Below are 21,593 nucleotides of genomic sequence, written 5' to 3' on the forward strand. Positions count from 1 at the left end.
CGGTCAGGCACCGCGGAAAGAAGCAGGTTGCCATCTTGTACGAGCTTTAATTAGCAAAGACAAACGATGTAGGCATGGGAGCACGTGATCGAAAACCTGCATTTTGGTTTAGGAGCTAGACAGTTCTTTTGCCATGTGATCTGCCCTATTCTTAATGCGGAGAGGAGTACCCGGATGGAGTGACTTTATTTTCACTTTCGGCCCGCTGTTAAGGGAAATCATTCCCTTTTCGGGAAAAAATAAACAACGCCAAACAAAAAATACAGGCATATACATTTACATATTCACGTAGAGGCTTAATTATTGCCAATAAGATCTCCCCAGGCAAAATTAGAGTTTGTCAGCTTCTATTTATACGCCAATTTCTATTTACGACGCATTCGTATTCAGTCATTACATAGGATAGAGGTAGAGAGGAAAAAAAGAAAGGGAATAGCAGCCTCGAAAACGTGATCTCGAATACTAAGTTGCTAAAAGCCTGGGGATTCTAGGGTCTTGCGAATTTTTTGCTGCTTTATGTGGTCAAAGTATTCTATTTCTATCGAGTTAGAATGCGGGTGCCTATCTTGAATTGGACGCATTTTTAGTTCACCGGCTGCCATGTCCCCAAAATACAGCTGCTGGGATGTAGCTTCTGGTAGACTGCAGGCCACATTTAAATAGCGCTTACTGTGCAACTCCTTTAGAAATTGTTTCATGTCAGCTTTTGTCGGGACCATGCGACGTTGTGAAATTTCGTACTTCCAGAGACTAGACAATTGGTCAGAAGTGTTCTTTAGTTTCTGATCGTGTCTCATTCCACAAACGTCCTTACCATTAAGAACTAAGATCTGTTTGGCATATCCAGCTCCACCATGTTCATTTGTATCTACGTACGCGCTTGTTAACGCTAGTCTTTCACAAGTTTTCAAAGTGATCCTATACTCCTGTTTTTCGTCTTGAAAGACGTTAGAATCAACGATTTCCAAATTATCCAAAAAGGTCGACCATCCATCCCAGTTCTTATTTATCATTCCAATAAAGGTACCAAAGGGACCCACCTGGCCGGATCCATCTCTTCCAATAACCACTATACCCAGCAAGTCGTCAACATTCAGATCATCCAGGATTTGATAAACGGTTTCCAAAACGTCCTCGCGGTACTGTTCTCCACCAGTGTGTGACAAATTTAAACACACTATAAGCTTCAGTGGCGTCTCCTTCTGCAATTTTTTCCAAGGCAGATGTCGATCATTAGATTGTGGTACTACCGCACTGAAGGGCACCCCTAATGCGCCCAATATATTCCCATGACAGAGTTCTTCCACTGTAGAGACGATTTCACCCAATGGCAGTGTGTCCAATGAGGCATCTTCTAAGCAATACTTCCATTTTGCAGGTAGCCACTTCTCGCAGTTTTCACTGAATTTCAAGTAAATTTCAGGTATATTGGTGCTTTTCAAACTACAGAGTAAGATGTTCTCGTCGAATTTGATTACCTGACAAAATTGATCCCTCGGGATTTTGCCCAAAATTCTCATCTCTCCAAAATCAAATAAAACTAGAAACTTGGTGAATAGCATTACGACACTATTATCTACCCATTGTTCACCATCGTCAGAATACATTATTTTATCGAACAAGATCAAGCTGCCGAATTCATTTTCCTTGTCCACATTAGCTTCAATATATTGGTCAATTTTCTCTTTCCACAGTTTTTCTCTTTCCTCTATTTCTTCGAAATTTACACAATTCACATCTTGTAATATCTCCAAATCATTAGATTCATTACTACCTTGCACTTCGGGGAAATTCACATTAATCATCACGTTCGCATTTTCCGTTTCACTAAACCATGCTTTGGCAGCGCATTCAAGTATGTCACCACCATTCTCCAGCTCATCACGGCCCAAATTAAAAGGTTCTGCAGATGCTGGTTGACTGATAAATGGTGAGCTCAGCATTGGGCTATCCAAGTAACTAGCAGTTTCAAATCGTCCGTTGTTTGATAACTGCGGTGTTCTGAAACCATCACATGATATGTCAGCTGTACGAATCAATTGTTCCTGCGGAGTAAACAGAGGGAATCGACCAGCAAGGCTTCTGGCCGATTTCAAATCAATCCATTGTTGTTGCGTGTCTGATGATGGGCTACTTTCACGAGCGCCTGCGCCCGTTAGAAGTTTCGATACCATTTCGGGAACAATGTCTTCATCCTTTGGCTTGCTAACTTCGCCACATATTTTACATTCAGGGAACTTGCCTTGAAAATAGAGAGTTTCGAACAGCATCAAGTAGCAGTTATAATGACTGGTATGTGAACAGGTAGATTCTACGACCTTTTCACCGGTAAAAGTGGAGCTGATACTCTCCTCACAGATTAAACATTTCTCACCGACATATCTTTTTGGACCAGATTGCGAATTGCACTTTTTTATGTTTCTTGCCAAATTCATCATTAAGATTGGTGAATCTTCTTCAAGGTACGAATCCCCGTCAATGCAATAATCTTCATCCATCACCATTAGATTGATGTCTGAAAATGTATCACACATAGTGGTAGAGTCAGAAATCGACTCTCGGAGTAAGCTACTTGTCAAATTTTTACCTTTGATGTTGAATTTGTTACTGCTTGTGATATTAACTGGTGAATTCAAAGTGCTTAATTGACCTGTCTTTGAAATGCCAGATGCTACCGATCCTGCTGTTTTCTTCAAACTAGAAGGAGGAGATATCGGTTTAGAAAGATTCAGTGGTTTAGGTATATTGCCCCTTTTGGACATCATTAAGCCAAAATTAGGAGTAAATTGGCTATCTTCCACATCTTGAAAGGTAGGCGTGTGCTGCTTCTTAAGATCAGGTGTTTTTCTGAAAACTTTGCCAGACAAACCTCTTAGAAACTTTTTAGGTGGTGATCTTACAGCATCATGATCCCCGCTTGGTGGGGTATGTAATTTTTTCTCAAATGAAATTCTCGTTGGCGTCTTCATCAATAAAATATTTGTTTACGTACACTTAAGTTTTCTAGCGAGTTCAGCCAAAGGTCTTCACTTTGTGAAGAAGAAATAGTCAAAATATATGAAAGTAAGGATGCAAAAATTCCTGAATAAATAGTCTAATGTATGTCCTCGAGCGAAAAGAAGGGAAAAGATAATTCTATTTTCTTTTAATAATTTGAATATATTATATACATACTATGAATCAAGACGCCTTCGTATTTGAAACCTTTTCGGTGTCATCTTATTGTCTATTTCCTTTTTGGGTATTTTCGGTAGAATGGCCGCATGTCAAAAATGACATCGCAGAAAAACGAGACATGCAAACAAAAGAAAGTTGCATTCTGAAACGATTGCGTCCCTCTTGCCTGGCTAACTAAAGCAAAACAGGAAACTGAGGCACACGGATTATTTCCTTACTAGGAAAATAAAGTAACAAATGAAGGAAATCTTTTCAGTCCCTTCCGCAGTAGGGGAAGAGCGAATTGAGATTTCTTTGTCTTTGAGGTACGACATAACTCCACATTGGAAATCTATCCATCTACCTGTGGATCAATATCCCATTGAATTTTAGTTACTGCATGCAATCTCTCCAAAATGTCCCCTATAGGTGTAAACAATCCAAACTGTCTTTGTTCACCGTCATATGAATGTAGCATACCTACAAGACCCAATCCTGGCCGATCTTCTAATTTGGTCAAGATCCACGCACCCGAATCCCCCGCACTCGCAAATAATGGATTAGGAGACGCAACAATAAATTCACTACTTTGCAATTTTCCATCCGCCCAATATACCAATTTCGTAGAATTCAATTGACCTGAAGTGTAACCAGTGGAAGCACCTATTTTGAATACTTTCATACCAGGCTTCATTTTGAAAATTTTTCGTTTAACATGTAAATTTTGAAATCTTAAAGTTGGGTCAGGCAAAGATTTCAACTCATTACCTAAAGTATTCTGACATTTGAATGACGAGTTTACCTTGATGATAGCAAAATCTGATAATCGGCGATCAACAATAGCTCTTTCGCCCCAAACTACTTGCCCAAACTTTTTTGACTTCTGCCATTTCAAATTTTGATCTATTCTTTGCACTTCTTCTAAAAAGGCCGTTTTTTCCATCGAACCATCGGGATACCTATCGGATTCTTTCGTTAAAACCTTCTTATAAGACGTTTGTAGAACATTAGACGGTACCATCACGTTCGGGTAGTCTTGTTTTTCAGACAATACTACATGAGCACATGTAATGGCGAATGAGCAGCTTGCAAATTGAGAAAATTTTGAGTCATTCCCAGTCTGTGCGAATAGATAACCTCCTAAAGTACCTGTGATTTTAGTGCTTGTCTCAGTGGATAAAGACATTGAAATGGGCAATTCCAGTAGATTTTCCGGAACTGTAAACGGAGGTGAAAATTGAAACTTAGTTGGCGATACTGGACCAATAGTAGGTTCTGTATGAGATATTCCTACTGCCGATGCAGCCTTCTTAATATAGTTTTTCACACAATACATGTGTACATCCGGGAATAGCGAGTAGAGAACCTTTATCATTTCGTAATGTTCATGTTCTAAATTAGGTAAACCGAACATTATTGCGAGTATGGAACTTTTGGGAGTTATACCTCTCAGTATGGGAGCTATAAAGGCACCTTCTTGATCGGAAATCATGGAAGAATCCATCCTGGTTAACTCATTTAGAATCATATCTAGTTTATCCATACTTGGTAAGTTACAGTGGCCATCGATACAAAAGACTGACAGGCATGGCAAGACACCCGATTCTGATGTTAGATCATCGTCTGTTATCAAATTCAGTTTCTTCAAAAAAAAGTAAAACCTGCGTAAAAGAATTGACCTAGAATTGGAAAATGCATCAGACACCAATAAGTTATCCAGAAAATGTAATACTATCTTATTGATCTTCCGCAATACAGGCGATTTTTCTACGCTTATTCTGTATGGTATCCTGTCTCGCACTGTCGGTAAAAATTCTTTGAAATATTCGACGGCTTCAATGACTGCTCTTGAAATACTGATAACGTCCTGATGAATATCATCCATTATGTCCACTAAATTGTCTCCTAACTCAGACAAACTTCTATGAACATATTCTAAGGTGATGGTTCTTCTTGAACTGAAGGTGTTTTCTCTTACACTACCTGAAGCAGCCAATCCTGAAGACGCCGAAGAGCTAACATCCGAAGCTTTCTGTTCATCCTGAGATTCCTCTTCTTTAACGGGATTCAAAAAACTCACCGCTCTCAGCGGTTTCCCGACATCAACAAATCCCTGTAAGTTTTTAGTATTCCTAGACCCACTATTCCCGCTGCTATGACTACGCATGTCTGATGTGGCCATGCTAGAAGAGGCCCCTGTTCCATAAGTTATTCTTCCTCTGGAGAATATCGACGACGATTGTATGGAGGAGTTGAGAGTGGTGAACGCATCATCATTATCCGCATTTGAAAGGGTTCCATCGTCGGATTTAGGAACTAATGGTTCCTCATTTTCTGGTGCCTTATCAGACAAACTTTCTGTTGTGCTTTGTTCATTGTCTGCAGGCAAATCATTGTTGTCCTTCTCCTTGTCCTTTTTTTTATTCAAACCAAAAAATCTGACCATCACTATACACTCGTACTGACGAAAAGCGAAGGTGAAGGAGAATATCACAAGCGTTGATCAAATTTTTATCGTTTGCTTTATGTTTTCTATGATGTAGAGTTGCACGTTGGGAATCTTCCAATTTTTTCACCAAAAGGTACTTCCGCCGCGGCGGATTACAAAAAGACATATGACTAGTTCAAGTGATTATTATAAATAATGCTACAGATGTAAATAAAAAATCATCGATGCTATTTTCCATAATATCTTCGTATGCTCCAGGTTGTAATAATTAATCGCAGAGACAGTTGGCCCTGAGACACATCGGAAAAAGAAAACAATTTCAAAATTTGTCTTCTAGAGGAGAATCGTTGAGTAGTTGATGAAGTTTAGTTGAGTTTTGAGAAAGCTCACCGACTTGACTTGTGCCCTTCTCCTTATATGTACTTACTGCAGGAATATTTGCTTTGATTTTGGTGACCTTCGTACCATAAGCCCTAGGTTCCAGTTTGATCAATGTATGTAGAGGGATAGACATCCAAGGAGATTCCTCTTGTGGAACATTCATAAAGTATGCGTATATACACCGAAGCACAGCTTGATGAGTTATGATGAGAACATTCTCTTGACGTTCCAATTCCATAATAACGGGTTCTAAGCGAATCACTACATCTCTGTACGATTCGCCGCCTCGATACCTATACTCATATTTGTCATTATCACGAGCCTTGAAGTCTTCGGGATATTTCTTCTCAATCTCCTCATATGTCATTCCATCACAAACGCCAGCGTCTAATTCGTCCAATGCTTTCCATTGCAATTTCTTATATGGAAGATGCTTTGCCGTTTGTTGTGTTCTCTTCAGAGTAGAAGTCCATACAGTCAAATTTACTTCTCCGGCGCTTTCTTTAACTAGGTGCTTTAATTTTTTCGCATATTGAAAGCCTCTTTCTGATAATGATGAGTCTCCACCGATCTTTTTCTCTACGTTATAAATCGATTCACCATGTCGAGAGAGCCAAATAAACTTTGGTTTGGGACGAATATTCATAACATAGAATACAATCCTACTTTCCAGATAAGTTCTGATTTTATTGATTACTACCTCCTCAACAATATTAATTAATTTAACGAACGTCATATCCCTATCATTTTGAGCATCCAAAGGTTCATAAAATCTTTCGTACTGTCCAATTCTGTTCAAAAAATCGGCTTCCGCCACTTCTGGTTCAAAGCCTTTATAGTCTGGTGACGTACTGCCAATATCCTTAGCGTTGTTTGCAATTAATTCGTGATCATCGCTCCAGCTCTCTAAAAACATGGGTTGAATATTATTCTTTTCACACACATCCTTAAGCCACTTCCTCCTTTCACGTGTACTATTAGTGGCGTCAAACACTGCCACAGTTCCGCCTTCTTTGGCAAACCAATCCACGATATCTTTCATGGCGTTCTGAGCGGCCAATTCTCTGAGTTTAAAACCGTCAACGTTTTCGAAATTGAAAAACTCAGCATCTATAGGGACATTTCCGCCCACATCTCTTCTGTAATTACCTACATTGAAACATTTAGCCTTTATCGATAACCACGACAGGTATCTAATAATTTTTTGAGAGATAAAAGACTTCCCTCTCGCGGGTAAGCCAACCATAATCACACATACTTTGATATCGTTGTCATTAGAAATAGTACTGAATCCCATTTTCTTGTTGGATATGATCTTGCTATTCTTAATAATACAGGCGCAGTTCAGTTTTTTTGAGCCCCCCTTTCCTTTATTTTAACAAACCTGCTTGGAAGATTCAAGAGCTAGTCGTAGAACGAAATTATTATGCTAAGTTCGTGCCCACAGACTGCAATAAAGATATCGATAGACTTAAAGCCTGGAATTCTTAAATGGCGCTTTATATGAATGTATAAGTTAGGGATAAGAATAGATTTGCATGCGCATATTGGGGCGACGCAATTTTTACACAGAAAAAAAAGAACCGAAATCAGCCAATAAACAATTTAATACCATCAACCAATCCTTATATCTCAATAAAAAACTCACTTACAACCAAGTCTGTTCGGCCCAAGTGAGGATCGGTGACAGAATAGAATTTTATAGGCTTGGTTTGCGTTCTTTGATTTTTTATTTGTATGAAGGGCAAGTACATAATTAACTATACATAGATGACTTTAAACCGATCATCAACTTCTCTTTGACTCTCGATATAGTCACAGGTACGTTGGAAATGATAGATTGGAGTATACTTAAGTTGGTGTAGTAATTTGCTACCTGAAGCAGTTGCTATGATTCCGTGTATTAGTGTAGAAGACCCATTCAATGTGTTTAGTTGAATATATACGCCATCTGACCCTATGGCGACATTAGCATCTTTTTCTGTGTTTCCAGGACCGTCATTAGCGGTGGCGTTTGCCTTCACATTAGTATCGCCAGTGATGTGCAAATCGTTCATCGAATTTGTTACCGTAGAGGTACTATTATCCTCTAGTTTTAGCGATTTTAAATTCGTTTTGATTAGTTCAATCAAACCATTAATGTATTTTATAGATATGTGAGTTTCAGCCTCATCGCCATGAATGAAATAGTAAAGGCATCTATTTAATATCTCGACCATTAGCTCACAGCTCTGTTCGTTGTCCATAATGGAATCTGCAACACGAAGAGATCTTTGTAGACATTCTAACACTCTTTTACCATCCCTAAAGAAGCTGTCCGTAATACCCTCTTCTTCGCCAATGTTTGATATTTCCGTTGCCCACCAGAGATGAGAACATAAATAAACAGCACGACATTGGTCCTGTTTTTTTAATAGTTTAGATCCATGCAGCGTACATCTGACGATCAATGAATCATAGTAAGTTTCCTTGTAGAGAGATCTTGTTTTTTGTAAAGATTGAGCCATATAGATCAAAGCTTGTAACTGGGTTTTTGAGTCACTCAAAGACTCCTCAAATATAGTAAAGGCTTGCGAGAAGAAATCATATGATATTTCGTTTAATTGTAGTTGATCAGCTAAAGTAGCGCACTGTAAATTTAACTTCAGAACCAGATCCGTGCATGAATTGTTACAGGAATTAAAAATATCGTTGATACAACGTGAAACGAACTTGAACATTTGCTTCAAAAGATTGGAATAATGAGATAGCAATGTCCTATTGTCAGCCCTTTCCTTCAAAATATATTGGTGTATCATGTGGCATTTTCTGATCAGTTTCCAAAAATTTGTAATTATGGCTGGAAAAGTGTATTTGACATTGATGCCGCCTTTGATAAACGAAGATTTGATAAGTAGTAATATTTCCAACTGCGTTTCTAAGTTAAATTGGGATTTGTTCTTCTTTGTTTGTTTCCGGGAAGTGGTGTTCATTATCCAATGGATCAAGTGAGCCAACTTTTCTTGTATTGGATCCAGTATCCATGATTCTTCTTCATCATGCCTATTGAAAAACACTTCGTCGATGTTTGTATTTGAGGAAGCAACATTCGTGGGTGGCCCGCTTCTTGAGATTATTAAAGGTTCACAAATTGATAGTAGGCGTTGCACCTGTAGTTTATCTTCAATGACTAAATGTGCTGAGTTCCCTGAAGGATGCAACTTCGACTCATATTCATTATCGTTGGATTCTTCAGCTTCTGTATCCATCAGAATGTCTATAATCTCATTAACAACTTTTTTTTGCAGACCAATGCTTTGCAAGGCTAGGATGTTTTTGTATGCCTGGCACTGAGATATCAACTGAAAAATGAAATGTTTCTTAGAAGTAGCAAATGAATTTGGTGATGCTGTAGAGGTGGAAGTTAACTGGAGCTTACTATTTTGAAAGGATAATAAAACTAAAAATAAATGCTCTGATTCCAAAGATATATTTTTTTGACCGTAATCCTTAGTTTTTTGTAAAACCAGTTCGAATAGTTTGTTCAAATTTTCAAAATTATTAGGGTACCATCTCAAGCTCAGAACAATTACACTCTCAATTAGAGGGATATATTGTTGTAGTGATAGGTCTGGCCTTTCATGATTCAATACGGTCAAGTAGTCCCAGAACGTACCAAACACGTCCATATCTAAATAAGCGTTCGAAGAAACGGCGTTTGGGTCATCCTCCAACTGCCTTGTAACAAAATCGTTCAATCGATCGACTAAAGTAAGCACAATCTTGTTTATTGAAACATCAGGGTTCAGGTGCAAAGTGGTCTGTAGTAAAGTATCCAAGGTTTTCAGATGAAACTCATCCGTGAATACCTGGCAGATGATGTCCAAGAGATATTCTTGGGACACCAAATCTCTACATTGTATGACCTGCTCCAAGATTGTGGGCAAGATATCCTGCTTGTACATTTGAAAATTGTCGTCGATAATCTGCGAAAGACGAACTAGTTGGGACCCGACTAAAATTTGCAGCTCTTTTCTCTCACGTGTTCTGGTTTCTCTCTCGCGTAATGGTCCTTGGTGTTGCAATCTCACCCACAGTTTGTTCATCTCGATGAAATTGTTCATAATAAATTGAGAGTCAAACGAGAGGTCATCCTCCGGAAGCAGTTCCTTGGTTCTCTGAGATAAATAATAGCGCAAAAACAAGCCTCTTATTGGGTTTTGTACGCCACGACACATCTCAATCATATCCTTTAAGATCTCCTTCTTGGGAGCATCGCTGAATGTCAGATAGCTTGTCCCCACCGTGATCATCAAATAAAGTCGGGGCACCACGTTGCCGGTGTATTGGACCAGTTCATAAAGATCGGCTAAATGGTGGTTTTGAGGATGGTTCTCTATTAGATATGTGGAGAGATTGGTCAATGAGTCGAAAATAATAACGTATACTTCGTAGTACTTCTTCGGTGATAAGTTTGGATTTCTCAATTCTGTCAGCATTATGGAAGTGTGCTGCAGTGATTCCATTAGTTTGTGTTGAGAAAGACACCGGTTCATCAGTGCCGTCCGCTGCTTGATAACAGCAATCGCATTTTCTGGTGAGTCCGCATATGCCATTGTGTTTTCTGGCCTATTGTTTCCTTTATTCAGTCTTTTGATGCTATATACTAACTCCACTGAACCTTGTTGAGTGGCCGTACATGCGCTATTTGCCTTTTTTTCTCTCTTTTTTTTTTCTTCTATACTTTACTGAGGTGGCCCTTGAATAAATATAGTTCATTTTTCCCATCTACCTCAACTGAAAAAAAAAAATGAATAAAAAACGCCCCTTTGCGACAATGCAGGCGGAACAGGAATAAGCTAAAGAAAAAAAAGTGTTGATAGTTAGTTATTTATAAAAATATAGAGTGTGTGTATTGGCAGATGAAGTAGTAAAGTGGTAGTGAATGTCTTGTTTTACGGGAGAGAGGAAAGGAAAGGGAAGGGGTTGAAGAAGATATCATAACAGTCTCTCTTCGAACCTCAATTCATTTAGAGAAGGTAATCCAATCAATAATCTCATGAAGTTTTCCAAGGCCGATCTTTGTTTGTTCAAGCCATTCACGGGATGAAACCCTGGCCTTGTTAGTGGCGCCTTCAGCCAGTAGCTCAGGAAGGTCAAAACGGGATAAAAGCTCTCAAATTTGCCGTCATCCTCTTGGGCCGGATTTACCCTCTTGTAGGACACTCTCGAACAAAATTCTGTCATTACTAACAGGTCGATAATCAAGGGTGTCGCCAACAAAGAATCCTCGCAAACGTTATGGATCGAGATCCTGTTGTGGCCACCTAGCATCAGTTCGCTGTAGTATTCATCCATGGCCACTTTTGAATCGCCAACGGGCTTCATGTACTTGATCACAATGCAGTGGTCAACTTTCTTACCCAGCTTATCATTGTATAGAATATCATTAGACGCGATAATGTCATCTATAACTGAGCTCTTCGAGATCTCCTTAGACCGGAATTGCTTTGGAGCGGACAAGTTATAGCCGTCGTTATTACCCAAATGGTTGTACGAGGCAATGGAGAGAGGTTTGATACCGGCGTCCACCAAAAATTGGGCCAAAACAGACTTCAATTTGGTTTGACCGGACTTTAAATCGTCTCCCGCAATGAAAACCGCCTCATGTTCAGCCAACTGAACTAGCCCGGGGACAAACGTATTCTGAGGTGAACCGTTGATATATGGAACACCTTCCAAGATGGACGCAGCGGCAAATATTGTGGAGGGGGCAATCTCCTCATGATCGTTCTTGATGGATTGCAAAAGGTTTTCCATCGTGTCGTTAACGCCGGCAGATATTTCCACGTACCTCTCGGTATTGGCAGTCCAGAGAACAATCACCTTGTCCAGGGAGTTTTCCTTCTTAAAATCCTGTATATCGTGTCTGATCTGCTGCAAATGCGCCCATTTGCCTACAGTGGTTACGCTACCCTTCGCATCCACGTTGATGCAGTTATTGGCCCTCTCATCCTGGTTAGCTGCAATGAAATCAGGGTAGTAAACGGAAGGCAGAGGTTTGACGGCGGACATCCTCGAATTCAAACGCTGTTGAAGGTCATATTCGAGGACCTGCGCCCTTTGCATGGCCTCGGATAGATTTGCATCGTTGATGTCCCAACCGGAGATGACAAAATCGTTCGGGTTGACCATGGGCAAGAGAGAGTTGAAAGGGGCGTACACATCGTTCCCCGCAGCGTCGACACCCAGTTTTAAGGTGGAAGATTGGGTCATAGAACCAAAGTAGTTCGGCTTCTTGAGACCCTCTTTCGTATGGAACTCGATATCGTGCTTGTTCGCCAAGACAGACGCCACTAACGTGGATCCGTTGTTACCGCCAAGCCCAACAAGCATAATCCCCAGTTTGTCTGGCTTGTCCAGACCCACTTTGAACACGTAGTCCTGAACAGTGGGTGTGACATCAAAGCGGCCATCAGGTGTCTTGGAGACCACGGCATTTTCGTAGCTGTACTTGGTAAGCAGCTCGTCTTCCGTGTACGTGCACTTCTCGGTGGCCACTCTCACGGAAGCAGTTGGAATAGTATTATCTTCGGTCATTGTTACTTGTTTCGATGATGGAAAAGAAGGCTGAACAAGAAGAGAGCAGTAAAGGGAACTCAAGAACAAAACACAACCGACGTAGGTGGCAAATACTCTGGTTTATATACGTTTTCAAGCCACCTCTGCGCTGCATTTCCTTGCTCCATGTGAATCGTATAAATCCATCATATGTTGAGAGGCAGAGACAAAGACAGAGAAGAGAGAGAGAGAGAGATGTAACACTTTTCACATGCTGCCTTTAGCCGCCGAGATCCCATATCCGGCCTCCGCATTTCATATTCTACCTTTCGCATTCTGCATTTAACCCCGGAAGACCGGCACAAACTTCAAGAAAGGAATATGCGAGAGAGAGGAACGAAAGAAAAAAGCGCTATAATTTACTCTATGTGTTATGTAGGAGCTACGGTGTTAGATAGGCCGTCCCGATCACTAGATACGGACGGGTGACGACTGCTGTTTGTGGTCCATTAGGGGCATGTCGGCGCGAGCCTCATCGTCTTCATCGTATGCTGGGGGCTCAACATGGGATGGCTCCTCCTTGGGGTGAGCTTCCAGGTCGCGGTCCACGGCGGAAGTCGACTCTTGGGCACGTGACCGCTCGTCAGAGCGCTCATCGCTGGTTTCGTACACCACGTAGCAAGCGTGGATAGTTGCTGGGAAGAACAACAGTAGGAATAACAGCAAGTTCAGCAAGGTGTCCCTGTTGAATAGGCCCTTCCGCTTCCAAACGGAAGCGGGTGGGATGAATACCGCCAACACCATTAGCACCAAGTCGTCCTTGTTGATGGAGTACCTCATTCGATTGTCATTAATAGGGTCTCTAGCCATTTTGAATATCGATTTGGTTGTTTGTTTGTTTGTTCTTGTTTTGTTTTAGTGTCTTTGTGTTTGAATTTGTGTCTACACTCCTCTTATCGTTGTGGCTGCCTTCTTCGCGCTGTGCTCTGTTCCATTTATATACCGTCAAGAAGTTTTACCATCCCCCCCGTGGCAGAAAACACGGCGCCCCGTCACGTGCTTCGAAAAATACAGATTGAAGTCACTCACTCATCCGCTATATTCGCAGCGTTCAAGCACTGGCCATTGCACGGATGGTACGTTCACATACATAATATATATAAAATTTGTAAACATATACGGGCTGAGAGCATGCGGGAGTGTATCGATATACGTAGAGAGCCAGAGCCGACTCAACGCCTTTCTGCGCTACATTACACCCCCTTTCCCCCTTCCTCCTTTCTTTGTTCTTTTACTTAATCAAAATGCACCTGCTAGCCGGGTCTTTCTTTCTGTTTACGCGTGTTACCCCGCTGCGCCATTCCACACAAAGAGAAATATATATAGGTTAAAGTAACATTGTAGATTTCGATGCGAATGTGATTTCCATATAGAGCATCAAGGACACGCGTATATAGTGTTTCCGAGTTAGTATACAACCATACCATGCCATTCCAAGACTACTTCCAGAAGAAAAAAGCAGCTTTCGTAAACAGAAATAATAAAAATAGCGCAGATACGTCAGCACCACGAAATAGTAGTTCCAGTATAAATATAAGCACCGCCACTAAATATAAGAACTATGTGTTCCCGCTAACAAAACTCCCCGATGAGCTCATGCAAGAGGTGTTTTCTCACTTGCCGCAACCGGACCGCTTGCAGCTCTGTCTCGTGAACAAAAGACTAAATAAGATCGCCACCAAACTGCTTTATAGAAGAATTTACTTGAATGACTCAAACGTGGTGAAGAGCGACTTCATGCATCTGGCTATTAACTGGACCCTACTGAATTTGCCATCTTCTTTGAAAGAAGAGGAGTCCCGCAATATCGCCAACTACAAACTGAAAAAACTTATAGAAACATTGCAAAATAACATTCGCATCACACAGTCCATTCAGTGGATAAGGATCAACTGGGATTTGGACTCCGTTCTGCAACGGTCCATCCTCAACATCCTCTGCAACCAGGGCAAATCTCTGCAAAGGCTAGAAAACGTCACAGACCCGACTTGCAATGACATCATCTCCAATGGCCACTTTTCCAAGTTTAATGTGTCGAGTTTTGACATGGCCCCCCCAAATTCATTGCCTGAAATGGTGGTCCCCGAAAATTACATTCCAAACCTCACCAGATACCTGTCACAACGTATTTCCTCTCGCCTCTCTCACATGACCCTATTTATCGACCCTTTAAAATTGTTCAATTATCTTTACCCGCTAGACATCAAGTTGCAAATCATCGATCTGAAGTTGCATTGGAGAAGAGAGTTTTACAACAACGGTTATTTTGTTAACAAGGTACGGCCCGGTAACCCGTTGGCCAAACTGTCAGAAGTGTTTGACAAGAGAAGCTTGAAAATCCTTACCATCATCTCCTGGAATGATACTCTTCTGAAACGCGAGACCGAGATGCTCAAGGATTTCAAAGAATTTGAACATCTGGAAGACTTGTCTTTGATCTCCATTAAACAGGATGTTCACATTCTCGTAGATCTTTTCAGTTCGTTAACCAATTTGAAAAGGCTGAAAATGGACTTCCTGGAGGACTATATACCTGAACCCACGAGTCCTCACATTTTCCTATCAATTTTATTAGCTTGCTCCAAGTTGCAATTCATAGATTTAAGGTATGACGGCCTTATCCCACAAATCATCAATATCCAAGAAAATAAGTTCCAATTGAATCAGCAGTGCAACTGTACAAACTGCCAAATAGTGTTCAGCGACATTCTCAAGGGCAAAATATTCATGTTCCCTGAAGACTACTACATTCACGATATCCACGACATTGCAGCAAAGGACGTTTTCAAAATGATGAAATACTTGTCCTTGTTACCGTACTCAAAGGCATGTGATGCTTACCCAAGCGTGAGAACACAACCAATGAACCTGACCAACTTTGTCACTAAGATGAATCTCAACCTTTTGAAATACAGGAGCTCTAAATCCCAGCTCGTGCCTAAAATAGTTAATAATCCGCATCAGCATTCCACCGTGACTTCGACGTCCACTGCACACATGGGCGATCCTGAAATGATAATAATCGATGACAACAACGATGATGACATCAACATGGACCTTCCTCCGGATAGTGGCGACACTGCCACCACCATTTCCGATGACATGGAACTCCCCCACGAATCACTGACCAAAAGGGATGTCATTATGTGTTATCACGCTCTAATTCATCACTTCAAGTCGATCTACGTCACTTTTTTGAAAAGTTTTCCTCATCTGAGGTTTTTGATGTTGAATGATATCCCCACAATAGTCATGGAGGAAAATAACGAACGTATTTTTGAGCCGGTCTTTTACCATTACGATTATAAGAGTAATTTGCATGGATGGTCCAAAGAATCAAACAAGAACTTGGATAATGATAACAACAATAATAATCTTGATACCGTTGCAAGAATAGCCACTGTCATGTAATTGATCCGCCCATACGTATATAAGAATATATATACTCAACGCATTTTTTTATTCAAGTACTTTTAAATATCGATCAAGGCTACGCCGCCCAAAATGTCGAGACGCTAACGCGTTACACAGGACAGAAAGGTGCGGCCGCCATATGGTTTGAGATGGATGTTGACAAAGCAAGAACAATAATATACTACAGTGTATGATCACTCAGACATCCTAGGAAGGTCTCTATAGAAGAGCGGTCACCGAGAGTACTAACGATGGGTTCGTAAGCGTACTCCTACCGTGGAAACTGCGAATGTAAAGGAACCAGTTTTTCATCACTGTGATCATAAATACTATATAATGTCATCTCCCTTAAAAAAAATCCACATTTGTAAAAATCTCATGAGAAGGAAAAAAAGGCTCAGATCTGCATGTGTTGTATAACACTGGCAAGAAAAGTTCCCGTTTGCAAATGAAAGTGGTAAGAAAAGGGAAAATATCGCCGAAGCAATATCTATCTTTTAAAACCACTCGCATTAAGAGAACGAGATAAAATCCCTTGTCGTCATGGTCGAATCGGACGAGGAAAGAAGAGACACCGTTATCATCAGGGCCAATTAAATTTTCTATTCTATTTCTTTTCTAAAAAAGAAAAAGATAACGAAATTTCTCTTGAGATTATTCAAACTTGAATGTATCAAATGGGAAGGAGATGATGATCGAAGATTGAAGAGAAGAATAACACCATCATACTTGCTTAATCTTGATCGCTGTTGATATTCTTTATTGCTTCAAAGTGTAAATTAGACATTAATGGATTTATATAACTTAAAGAAGCATGGCCCAGTATTTATACATTTTGGTCCTGCCCATAATGCTTTAGTGGATGAAAATTTTTTTTGCTTTACCGCGAAAAAGTTTTTTCTTAGGGCAGGTTCCGGTTGTTGGGTGTTGTTGAACTCTTTTCTTTCTCAGAGATGGAATCAAAGGATTGGAAAATTTTATCGATGAGCAGTATATAGTTCCATGTATAGGGTAGTCATTACCACAAGTGGTGCTTGAGTGAGTGTGTAAAGCACAGGAAGATTAAAAAAGAATATGTCCAAACTTTCAAAAGATTACGTATCGGATTCAGATTCAGAAGATGAAGTGATATCAAACGAATTCAGCATACCAGATGGGTTTAAGAAATGTAAGCATTTAAAGAGTTTTCCCCTGGACAGCGATAATACGAAAAAATTTAAACAACAGCAGGTTTGGTTGCTCAAATTTCCATCGAAAGTGGACATCTCCAAGCTAAAGTCCCTACCCATAGATTTTGAATCATCTGCAGCCATGTCCATTGATAACCACGATTACACTGTCGTGGAGGATACAGATATCGAGACTTTGTCGACACAGGATAACCAAAGTAACATGTGCTTGTTGGCTCCGTCAAAAAACAAGGAGAATCTTCAGATCGCTACTACAGGTAAGGATAGCGCGCCATTACGATTCGATAAAATTATTTCTATTAGTGAGGCTGCCAAGGTCCCGGCTATTGACTTCGATAAGGTAAGAGTTCCACGCAAAGATGTCCCAAAAGTGGAAGGCTTGAAATTGGAACATTTTGCCACCGGTTATGGGGCCAAAGATTTTGGTGTTACTGAAAATACAGTGACGAAAGAACATAAGAAAACATCAAAAAAGCGTTCACATCAAGACGATGAGGAGGAAGGATCTAAGGACAAGAAAAAGAAGAAGAAGAAGGAGAAGAAGGATAAGAAAAAGAAGCAAAGAGATTAAATGCGTATTCTCGCATGCTTGCGTGTAATATAAGATAAGACGTGTGTTTCTTTTCATACCTATATAAAAAAGGCATATTTTATTATATAGAAAGGCATATTTTATTAGTGGAAAGCAGATGGATGATTTGTATGGGCAATATTACTATTGAGTTTTGCATACGTACTTAAAATTTATATACATTATTAGAGATTTCAATATTTCGGGTATAACAAAAGGATTCTTTCCTGACTTGATGGAGAGGGGCCATATCATGAATGTTATTATTGTGGTTTATGTGTTCTCTATCATATAAGGTTTAGTGGTAAATGTGTCTTCAGCTCATGTTCTTCATCATTAATTGACTTCAATATGTTTTCGAGATCATCCTGTAACTCTTCAAAAGTGGATTGACTTTGGCATCTCCGATGAATGCTTTGTATGGAAACGTCTAGAGATCTGATGAACTTGTATTGATCTATTATCGACGCAGACGATGGTGTCAATGATTCCAGCACTAGTTTGTTTTGTACACTTAACTTAACTATGTCGATCAGCCATTTTTTGATCAATTTTGGATCGTCTTCAAAACGTTTTGATATAGCCCTTAAGATACGAAAAAGCAGAGTTTGGTTTCTGGTAAAAGAGACTGCTCCACCACTAACACCCTCTAAATCCTTTGATTCTGGCAATATATGGGATTTTTCATACAGAGATTGATAGATTAAGATTAAATCGTTGTTCCTCCAATTTTTCCCTAGAAGCTTAACGTTGTTTGATATTGTTTGTTTGATACTATCTTCAGGTACGTCAAAGGTTAAGCATCTCCAGAAAAGACGTCGTAGGGGAAACTGCAGATCATTGTAGTCTGACAACCAACGGACCTCGTATTCTTTCCTTATTTGCGCATTATGCGTCCTGTAGTATAGTAAAATGGATATGACTACTCTTTGATATTGATCGAACAGTGCTCTATGCTCCCATAAATCATCAAATTTATTGAAGTTCTTGGATAGTAGGATTTCCGTTATTTGGCGTACGTTAGTTAACTTACCCATGTACTGCAGTAGCAGTAATTTGTCATATAAGTCCTCAGGTGATGCTGTTCGCAATTGCTTTGAGGAAGTATCCTCGTTCTCCACCGCCTCAGTAACTATGGACCTCAGATGTGAGAAAAGTACATCATAATGAATGGCCACTTTTTGTTTCTTGGATTCTACCTCTGGTAGGTTTGAATTCAGTATCCTTAAAATGTTTTCTACATGGTGGCTTTGAATATTCTTTTTACTGATGCCTGGATGAGAAGACATGCCATGTTCACTAGGGGCGGAAGAACCGAACAGAGACCCTAGAGACTTCATGGAGCCTTTGGTTAAGTACTTTAGAGTTGATTTTAATTCATCATCTTTGGACTTCAGTAGCCGTCCTGCAAATAGAGAAAAGGCCCTTCTCATCATTGAACGATCCGTAAATTGGTAATGAATAGAATAGCACCTGCACTATCCCCTTCAACGACACACTTATCTTTTTATGCGGCCGTTCAAGACTTGGGAATCTAGTTTAAAACTGTCATAGAAGTTGAATTATTTTCTTCTCGCAAAAACTAAACACCGATGTCATATTATTCTATAACAAGTAGATATCAGACTGTAGTTTTGATCATCAATGAAATGAAAATAATGGGTGACTTTACACCCTTTAATTGAGCGCTCAAGGAGAATTATGATTATATACCTATTCATGAGCCAGGAACCTACGGGGTTTGAGCTACAATAGAATAACAGCTGCTTGGCGACAAGTTTCAACAACAGAAGCTAGCGACATTAGCTGCCTTGATTTCATAAGCATAGTCATTGAACAAGTCAAAAACAAGTCAATAATGAAGTGTTTTCGCGTCACCTTTTAGTATTGTTCTCTTACTCTTGGTTGCTCCCATCGTAGTTTCGGAAATTTCCCCATGCGCTGCAGACAGAACACAAGTACGATATATATAAAATAATTGTGAAGTTGTTTTCCAGTTTGCAGAGGAAAAGGAGCAAAAAGAATTTACAAGTACGTCCACAAATTGCCAACTCATATCAGATCGAATTTTTTTGATTGAAACGTTTCATCAAGCATTTTCAAACTGTGAAATAAACGCCAAGAAGGAAAAAGCCAATTAACGATAAAAATGGATAATCAGCAGGAGCGTATATCTGAGGATATCACTGGCGATCTAGCTGCGGCTGTCAGGAAATCATGGTCAGAATCGCAGGAGAACCCGCTGTTGTTGAACTTTAATAACTCTCCCATAGGTACACCAACAGATAGGTACTCCCCTGAGCCAGCAATAGCGATGGAGGGAGATACAATGAACCCTTCATCTCTCGCAAGAGGGTCAAGGCAGGAGCAGCAAAGACTGTATAACTCAGCTCAATCTCGCCAAAAGTATGATCAGCAACAGCAAGATTATCAATTGTTTAAGCATCATTATTCTCTGGGGCAGGAGACAAGAGAATCTGTCGCCGATATTCTCAATGATTTGACTCTCGGATCCCCGGAACCTAGTGAAAGGATATCGCCGATAAGACAGCCATCGGTGGATGTCCCCCCCTTAACTACGAGGCGTAGTTCTATTCAGGATGTTCAATGGATAAGACATTTACTAAATCCAAGAAGTTCGTTTTCTGGTGTATCTGCGAATGAACCAGCCAGTTCCCCTAATGATTTGCTCAATCAGAGCAGAGCTTGGATAACAATATTACACGATTCATCAGCAGAATCATTACAGGCTGTTATTGTGTTAGCCCAGTCATTGAAGAATGTCAATTCCCAATATAGTCTTTGGGTATTGCATCCCAGCGAAGTCAATGCTTTCCAATTGAGACAAGTGGGAATTAAGACGTTAATAATAGATGAATACATCAATTTGTTTTTGAATTTTGGGACTGGCTCGGGGTTTAATGACAGTTCACAAGTAACCGAAACAAAGCACGATTTAAACTTTAAATGGTGTAAGCTATTCCTCTTCTTTTCATTGATTGACAAATTTGAATTGATCTGCTATTTGTCCCCTACATGTCTGGTATCAAAAAATATCGATGAACTATTGGAAAGTCCTGAGGTGTCCGATGAGATTGATAATGAAACCTGTGTTTTGTTATCGAATAAGGTAAATTACATCAACGGCGAGCTTGCTAGCATAGGGCAAGACCGAAATTGCGATAGAGTTTATGATGAAGATCCTCAAGTTATTATATTAAAACCTAATAGCGCAGTGGCAATGTGTATTAAGGAGTATTTTACGATTTACGGAAACGATTTTGAAGGTGAAAGTAAAAGATCAATGTTTCATCAAATGAATGATTTACAAATAATGAAGGCATTGTTTGGAGACAAATGGGGCTACATAGATAGTGGTGGCTACTGTGCTGTTCCCGTAACCAGCATCCCAGCAGACACCTTAAATTATAAGATAGTCGATTTTAGAATCTTGAAACCCTGGGAAAGGGAAAACTACATTTTTGCCGGTCAACATCTAGATTCTATCATGAACAAATGGCTAGATATTTGGCGAGACTTTCTAAACCAAGCAAATTGAATAAAAAATACTGACAATTATCGGCACTTCATCAATATTCATTTCAAAGCAGTGAAGCACTCTTCACATCTAATCCATCACACTTCATAAGTGGATGACTGTGCGTCATCAAGAATAACCAAGAATTTTTGCTCAAACGTGTCCATATGGCATATTTGTTACCATGTTTTTTTGTATACTACTACTATCTAGTCATTATCTTTCCTTTTTTCTTCCTACTTTGTCATAATTATGTGTAAAGTTCAAGGCTAATTTTGTATTCGTGTTTAAATT

General features: G+C 39.9%; 10 protein-coding genes across 10 annotated transcripts; 3 read left to right on the forward strand and 7 right to left on the reverse strand.

Moving 5' to 3' along the window:
- Positions 1-470: 470 nt before the first annotated feature.
- FAR1 (cyclin-dependent protein serine/threonine kinase inhibiting protein FAR1) lies at positions 471-2,969 on the reverse strand (the record flags this gene model as incomplete). Its single annotated transcript, XM_056228895.1, has 1 exon — positions 471-2,969. One exon carries the CDS (start codon positions 2,967-2,969, stop codon positions 471-473), a length of 2,499 nt encoding a protein of 832 aa, XP_056082968.1.
- A 539-nt stretch (positions 2,970-3,508) lies between these two features.
- Positions 3,509-5,602, reverse strand: SSY5 (Ssy5p; the record flags this gene model as incomplete). The annotated part of the gene is made up of 1 exon (XM_056228896.1): positions 3,509-5,602. The coding sequence occupies one exon, from the start codon at positions 5,600-5,602 to the stop codon at positions 3,509-3,511; it is 2,094 nt and encodes a 697-aa protein (XP_056082969.1).
- A 322-nt stretch (positions 5,603-5,924) lies between these two features.
- Positions 5,925-7,283, reverse strand: FBP26 (fructose-2,6-bisphosphatase; the record flags this gene model as incomplete). Its single annotated transcript, XM_056228897.1, has 1 exon — positions 5,925-7,283. One exon carries the CDS (start codon positions 7,281-7,283, stop codon positions 5,925-5,927), a length of 1,359 nt encoding a protein of 452 aa, XP_056082970.1.
- A 463-nt stretch (positions 7,284-7,746) lies between these two features.
- On the reverse strand, positions 7,747-10,581 carry VPS35 (retromer subunit VPS35; the record flags this gene model as incomplete). The annotated part of the gene is made up of 1 exon (XM_056228898.1): positions 7,747-10,581. The coding sequence occupies one exon, from the start codon at positions 10,579-10,581 to the stop codon at positions 7,747-7,749; it is 2,835 nt and encodes a 944-aa protein (XP_056082971.1).
- Positions 10,582-10,963: 382 nt separating this feature from the next.
- On the reverse strand, positions 10,964-12,565 carry INO1 (inositol-3-phosphate synthase INO1; the record flags this gene model as incomplete). The annotated part of the gene is made up of 1 exon (XM_056228899.1): positions 10,964-12,565. One exon carries the CDS (start codon positions 12,563-12,565, stop codon positions 10,964-10,966), a length of 1,602 nt encoding a protein of 533 aa, XP_056082972.1.
- A 432-nt stretch (positions 12,566-12,997) lies between these two features.
- SNA3 (Sna3p) lies at positions 12,998-13,396 on the reverse strand (the record flags this gene model as incomplete). The annotated part of the gene is made up of 1 exon (XM_056228900.1): positions 12,998-13,396. The coding sequence occupies one exon, from the start codon at positions 13,394-13,396 to the stop codon at positions 12,998-13,000; it is 399 nt and encodes a 132-aa protein (XP_056082973.1).
- Positions 13,397-14,011: 615 nt separating this feature from the next.
- Positions 14,012-15,997, forward strand: DAS1 (SCF ubiquitin ligase complex subunit DAS1; the record flags this gene model as incomplete). Its single annotated transcript, XM_056228901.1, has 1 exon — positions 14,012-15,997. The coding sequence occupies one exon, from the start codon at positions 14,012-14,014 to the stop codon at positions 15,995-15,997; it is 1,986 nt and encodes a 661-aa protein (XP_056082974.1).
- A 1,077-nt stretch (positions 15,998-17,074) lies between these two features.
- RPA34 (DNA-directed RNA polymerase I subunit RPA34) lies at positions 17,075-17,761 on the forward strand (the record flags this gene model as incomplete). The annotated part of the gene is made up of 1 exon (XM_056228902.1): positions 17,075-17,761. The coding sequence occupies one exon, from the start codon at positions 17,075-17,077 to the stop codon at positions 17,759-17,761; it is 687 nt and encodes a 228-aa protein (XP_056082975.1).
- Positions 17,762-18,048: 287 nt separating this feature from the next.
- SMT1 (Smt1p) lies at positions 18,049-19,197 on the reverse strand (the record flags this gene model as incomplete). The annotated part of the gene is made up of 1 exon (XM_056228904.1): positions 18,049-19,197. The coding sequence occupies one exon, from the start codon at positions 19,195-19,197 to the stop codon at positions 18,049-18,051; it is 1,149 nt and encodes a 382-aa protein (XP_056082976.1).
- Positions 19,198-19,910: 713 nt separating this feature from the next.
- On the forward strand, positions 19,911-21,320 carry IDS2 (Ids2p; the record flags this gene model as incomplete). The annotated part of the gene is made up of 1 exon (XM_056228905.1): positions 19,911-21,320. One exon carries the CDS (start codon positions 19,911-19,913, stop codon positions 21,318-21,320), a length of 1,410 nt encoding a protein of 469 aa, XP_056082977.1.
- Positions 21,321-21,593: the final 273 nt, after the last annotated feature.

This window comes from Saccharomyces kudriavzevii (genome assembly GCF_947243775.1).
Source record: "Saccharomyces kudriavzevii IFO 1802 strain IFO1802 genome assembly, chromosome: 10".
Taxonomy (NCBI): Eukaryota; Fungi; Ascomycota; class Saccharomycetes; order Saccharomycetales; family Saccharomycetaceae; genus Saccharomyces; species Saccharomyces kudriavzevii.